Here is a 6,565-nt window from a genome sequence, read left to right on the forward strand (position 1 = left end):
TGTGGAAGATCTTAGTTGCTACAATTTTTAATACCCACAATAAAAAGACAAACAAATTTGGATTTTGAAAAGAATAATCAGGTACAAAATAAAAAAAAATCCGAATCCACAATTCAAGCAAGTTTATATCAATTTCCTTTCTGAATCATGATAAATGCCCAATCTTCATTAATATCATATCTAAGTCTAGAAATGATAAATATACCTGTGTCCGATGGGAAATGTGATACTCGAACTCATTCTAACTGGGGAATCTCCAAGTTGACCAAAGGATGGACACGAGTATAAAGATGTTATTTCATTGGTGAGGATGGAGACAAAGATGAAAAACAATAGATCCCCTATTTCTCATACCCGAACCCGAATAATTATATATATTTAATAAAATCACATTATAAAAAGGTTGAACTACACATTCTCTTATCCATTTTCTAATATTTATTCAAATATGAAATCCCCGATTACCCGATGGGGACGAGTATGAGGATGTAATCTAATTCTTCAACGGGGATGAGGACCGTGGTGGGGATTGCAAGTATCGAGTATATATGAAGATAAAGATTAAGATTCCTGGTGATCCCTGTCCCATTATCATCCCTATCTACGTCTACGTCTACGTCTAAGTCTAATATGATAATATACATAGAAGAACAAAATTGGATTGGTAACAACAGTTAGGTACAACACTCATTGTATCAATTTAAAGAACAATCATCGTAGCAACTTGAAAGGATTGAGTTTTTCTGTCTAAATTCTTGGGTGATAAGGTTTCTTGCCAAGAGATTTAAATTGATGATTTATTTGATAAGGAAACTATGTAATACAGCCCGGTTAAGATAACTAAATTTAAATATCTTTACAAATTTCAGAGTGTCATCTTTTATACCAATGACGATTCTAATGTAAGATAATTTTGTTTTATGAGATAAAATTAATCGTGTTTTGCATGCTCTATCGATATATTTTAATGTTTCCAACCCGGTCAACGACCGGGTATAGATCTAGTTGTATAAGTTTATGACTATTGCAAAATAATTAGTTGTGGGAAATGATAAATTTTTTTAATTAAACCTCTTAAAATTTGTGCTAACTATAAGATGATGATATATGGTAAAATTAGAAGTTAAAATCAATAAAGAGAGTTACTAGAATTCACTTGTTATACTGTTCGGAGAATTCACTTGTTACAATTTGGAGATTTTAAGAAGATAAAGATTAGTAGTAAAATCTTGTATTTTCTTTAATTTAGTTCGGTAGCTCTTAGGCTAGAAGTGTGTATGCATATCGAAAACAGATGAACACACCACCACCGTGTGCAAGGCTTATCACTGCCACGTGATATACCATGAATAGCACGAGGTGTTATCAAACTCTTCCCGTGCTGCTGACACTTGTAGCTTCCATATTCATCCAAAACTATTAACCCTTTCTCATCTCACTTTACATAAAATGCTCATATTACTATTCAATGAACATATCCCAAAACGCTGACCACATTCACAACCAAACTCCACCAATTATGTTAATGCTGCTAATTAATCATTTCACATTTTCAACTCTCCTCTTCACATTTTGTCGTCTTGTTATTTACACAATCTAACCTTCCTTTCCTTTAGCTAGTATATATATATCCATATATCCAAGGTTGTACAACCAACAGATTACAAAACACAAACATATCATCATCTAATAGTCCTAGCTAGCTAATTACCCAATTAATACACATATATATATATATAGAGAGAGAGAGTAATATATATTTTATGAAAAAATAATGGCAAATGTTATTATTCCTGTGAGATTCAAGAGAATAACAGAAGCATTTGATGATGATGCAAGAGCAAGGCTCTGCCAAAGCAGTAGCGGAAGTGACCATTCTTCCGTCACTGATCTTTCGGATCTCGTTGACTCCTTTTTATTCGAAGAAGCGCCGGCGGATGATGATCGAAACACCAACAATAATATTATTAATAGGGATTGTTTTGATGACAATTATAATAAGGAGACATTATTAGATGATATTAATAATAATGATGTTGAGAATTTTTTTGGTACGGATCCGGATACTAAGGAAATGCTGGCCGATTTGTTACAAGTAGATGCTCAAGATCGAGTGATCATTGTTAATGAAGTTTCTGATCTCATCATTTGCCAAAATATGGACGGGATTTTGGATGATGGATTTAAGAGACGGTTGATGACTATGTTGAGAACTCGAGGATTTGATGCTGGTTAGTTTCTATTTTATTTTATTTTTTGTAATAATCAGATAATTAATTTTTTAAAATGTAAAAACCATAAAGTTGGTGTACTATAAATCACAGTACAATATTTTCTAGGCCAAATTAGAGATGACTAGAGTCTAATTGTAGATCCGTTTGATTTAATGTTGAATATATTTTTAAATTGGCATATATATATGTTTAATTCTAGGTCTATGTAAGTCACGATGGGAGAAAACCGGACGGCATCCAGCTGGCGAATACGAGTACATCGACATTGTCATCTCCAACAATAATCGTTACATTGTGGAAGTCTCATTAGGATCCGAATTTACAATCGCACGGCCAACAAAAACTTATCAATCACTACTCGATATGATTCCCAAAATTACGGTTATTAAAACAAACGAGCTAAAGCAAGTTACAAGGCTAATGTGTGCCGCAATGAGAGCTTCTTTGAAATCTAGAGACATGCTTGTTTCACCATGGAGAAAAAATGGTTACATGCAAAAGAAATGGTTTAGTTCCTTTAAACGAACTACAAACGCTCTGCCAGTGCGGTCACCGTCATCAGTTTTAGCTGATGACCGCACTGGTGAAAGTTTTTTAAGTTTTGAGTTTTTACCGGTGGTTGGATGTAGGAAGGAGGTTGGGAGAACGCATGTGGTAAGTAATTTGAAAACGTTGATGTTGAGTGGCATGTCATAGTAATTATCATGTATTTATCAGGGTGTTTTGGTAAATGAATTAAGAATCATTAGATAATGAAATAGTGTTTATTGTTTGGAAGACGAATGTGGATAACGTTTTGAATTAAATATTGTCGTTGACGTGACAATGTGGATAATTTCTCATGTTTATCTCGTTATCTTTTTATTATACATACACTTGTTTATTAGGTTCATCACAATATATTGTTTGCATTTTGGTTGAGATATTGCTAGTGTATCATAGATTGGATTAAAGTAATGGATAATCATTGTAAAAGGTATCCTCTAGTTATAGTTCAAACTCTTACGAGTCACGACGAGTCGACTCAATTCGATTTACATCTAAAATGAGTTGACTAGTTGGATAACTCATTTTCTTCATACTCTTACGAGTTGTAGTGTAAAGTTTGACCGGGTCATAAGTCGCAAACTTATAATGATTATAGTCTGATACTATTGATATATATTATATTTATTTTTATATTATTTTGTGTGTTATTTCTGTAATTTTGATTCTTTTATTGCGAATATGAAGATAAATTGTAAATTTATAACTTAAAACTATTGAATATGTTATATTTTGGTAAAGCTATCAAGATAATAAACTTATATTTTAATTTATATTTTGTTTCTTAAGACATCACATATATAATTATATTATATTATGTGATATTCAAAAATGTCCCGACTCTTACGAGTTGAGTCACGTTTCGAGTCACGAGTCAAAAACCATATTTCCGAGTCGTGTCAAAAATTATGAGTCAACAACTATGCCTTTAGTATGTATAAATTTATCACAATATCTATATTTACCTGAGTCATTTTTAATTTTTATGTATTTTATCCACAAATAACTATATATAAGATTTTTCTTTAATTAATACAATCCGAAGTCATGGTTGACGAGGCTAATTGGCAGCCAGCCAGCCACCGCCATCACTTACCGCATGTACTAACTGGATTTATTGTCTCGGACCAACGCCCTTTTTGAAAAACCGTCAATCTATCATCACACATTGTTTGGATACGATTAGAGTTTTACATATTACATTAGGCCGGATGATTAATATAACATTACTACATCAACATGAATACAGAATATATATGGGATTTGGTTCATAATTTATGCGAAAACAAAATAGAAACGGGAGTTGATTTCGTTTACTTTGATTTAGGTTTACTTGGTATAATTTCCTTAAATTATGAACAAATCTGCTTTCTTATCACTATAATTCTGAAGAAAGACATCGAGCGTCAAACATTAAACTAATTTAGTATGCTTGATTATTACTTATGTGTAGAGTCAGATTATTATTTGGTTAACGAAATGGGATATCAAAAGATTAATAAGAAGTCATAAGTGGACATAGGGTAAGGGTTATTTGAGAACTCGTAAACAAAAATGTGAGAACAATTTGGGCCACTCATTTTCACTCTCTTCAATAATAAATTATAATTCATTCATATCATTCAAAATGTTTTATTAATTTCACAAACCGTAAATCGTTAGATGAAAACACTCATTTTCACTCTCTTCAATAATAAATTATAATTCATTCATATCATTCAAAATGTTTTATTAATTTCACAAACCGTAAATCGTTAGATGAAAAAAAAATGGGTAGTGTTAAAATTTCATCTTCTTTCATTAGAGATACAATTTGATATACTTTTGACGACTTATTAATTTTTGTTTTTTTCTTTTGTACTTGTATACCTACACATGTGTAATATTTTTGTTTTCACATGTAAATTAGTAAATAACCATCTGTATACAATAATAAAAGTTAAGGGTGGATCCCGTTAAGTAGATCACCCCTGACCGATCACCCTTATGACTTATCACCCTCTATGACCTATCACGCTATGATCTATCACTCCCACCAGCTACCATTTATGAATTTCCTTAAGGGCAAAGGCCGTTTCGAATCACAATTTTCGTTCAGTCTAAACATTTGTAGGTTATGTGTAAGTAACAAAAAGAAAACAAAAATTAAAAAGTCGTCAAAAATATATCAAATCGCATCTCTAATGAAAGAGGGTGAAATTTTAAAACTACCCATAATTTTTTTTCCATCTACCGAATTACGGGGTGTAAGATAAACCATTTTGAATGATTTGGATAAATTTTCTTATTTTATTAGAGAAAAATAAGATAAAATGAGTGGCCTAGAATTATCTCGCGGTTTTTTCTTTTTTCTTTCTTTTTTTTGAGTTCTTAAAATAACTTATCCCAAGTGGACATATACATGAAATAAATCGTGTCATTCTATTTAGTTTTGACGAGAATCAAGTTTGTTTATCTTAGTGACAAAAACGAACATCTATGATCATGTCATTTTTTTATTTTATTATTACTTTTCTTAAAGTTAACTTTTATTCAAAAAAAAAGACGTCAAACTCACAAAAGAAAGGAGTGGCGCAGATTATTACAAGTTATCTATCATCATGTCATGACATATTTAAACTAGACGTATTTTTTTTTCCTACATTTATTTTAAGAGTTTTGTTAATGTGACAAACATTCTACAAATTTAAAGTAATTTTTACAAACATAGCTACAGGTGGTCTAATTAAGCAAAAGATAAAAAGAAAAGAGAGAATACATAAATACAGTATAATTTAATTGGTTAAAGTTGCATCACTTGCATGTATTTGTAAAGATTTATTTGTAAAAAAATTATAAACCTTACTCATATTTAGAGAATTAAAAATAAGAATTACACTAACAATCATGTAATTTGCGAATTGAATGATTTCTGAAAACAACTGTAAGGCTATAATTAATGAGTACTTTTACTTTATATATCAGGTCCAATATATTTTGATATTTTACTACTATATAAACAAAGTACGGCGTAAAAAGAAATTTACAATGATACTTTACCTTTGAATGTTAGTACTAGTCTAGATTGTCGATTCCTAATTAATGTATGTTGCTCTTTAGAATAAAAGAACTGGAAGTTGTTACATATTTACATGCATTATCTTTTATTTTTGGCTTGCGATTTTAATTGTCTTCTTTTTCAAGGTGTTTATGACAAGATATATGATATCATGATCTAGAATAACCTTATATGAAGTGATCGATCAATTGTGGTAGCTACGTTTATTGCATGTGAAAAATCAAAAATGAAAGAGGGTCCTCTTGACACATCATGACCCAATGAGACATCCAATAGCCATATATCAGCCCATCAGAACGTGTCGTGTCGATAACTGTGTGGCCAGTTTCATTAATCGAATACACCATGTATGTATATTCAACAGAACTTGCTGTTAAAAATAATATTATGAAATATTAATTTTTATATATACACAAAGTTCTCGTCACTTGGTCTCGACTCGACGAGAGGGTGAGTCAGGAGTTTTAGGAGACTCGGACTTGACTCGGAGAGAATTAATAATTTAAACTTGAAAATTAAACATAATTTTGTTAATATCAATGTTAGAGAACTCGTGACTAGGACTCAACGAGATAGAGAGACAGGAGTTTACTATGGGTACTTGGCAGACTCGGCAGAGTTTTACAACGTACCTAGTATATAGATATGTTTGGTACGTACGTTCATTTGGATTAGACCATCGTGGGTCACGAATAATCATAAAAAGTACATTCCGTCTCACCTTCTC

At 31.3% G+C, this 6,565-nt stretch overlaps 1 protein-coding gene across 1 annotated transcript; it reads left to right on the forward strand.

The window, feature by feature from the left end:
* Window positions 1-1,648: 1,648 nt before the first annotated feature.
* On the forward strand, window positions 1,649-3,011 carry LOC122596728. Its single transcript, XM_043769353.1, has 2 exons — window positions 1,649-2,231; window positions 2,434-3,011. The coding sequence occupies exons 1-2, from the start codon at window positions 1,775-1,777 to the stop codon at window positions 2,928-2,930; spliced, it is 954 nt and encodes a 317-aa protein (XP_043625288.1). The 5' UTR covers window positions 1,649-1,774; the 3' UTR covers window positions 2,931-3,011.
* Window positions 3,012-6,565: the final 3,554 nt, after the last annotated feature.

Source organism: Erigeron canadensis, chromosome 4, assembly GCF_010389155.1.
Source record: "Erigeron canadensis isolate Cc75 chromosome 4, C_canadensis_v1, whole genome shotgun sequence".
Lineage (NCBI taxonomy): Eukaryota > Viridiplantae > Streptophyta > Magnoliopsida > Asterales > Asteraceae > Erigeron > Erigeron canadensis.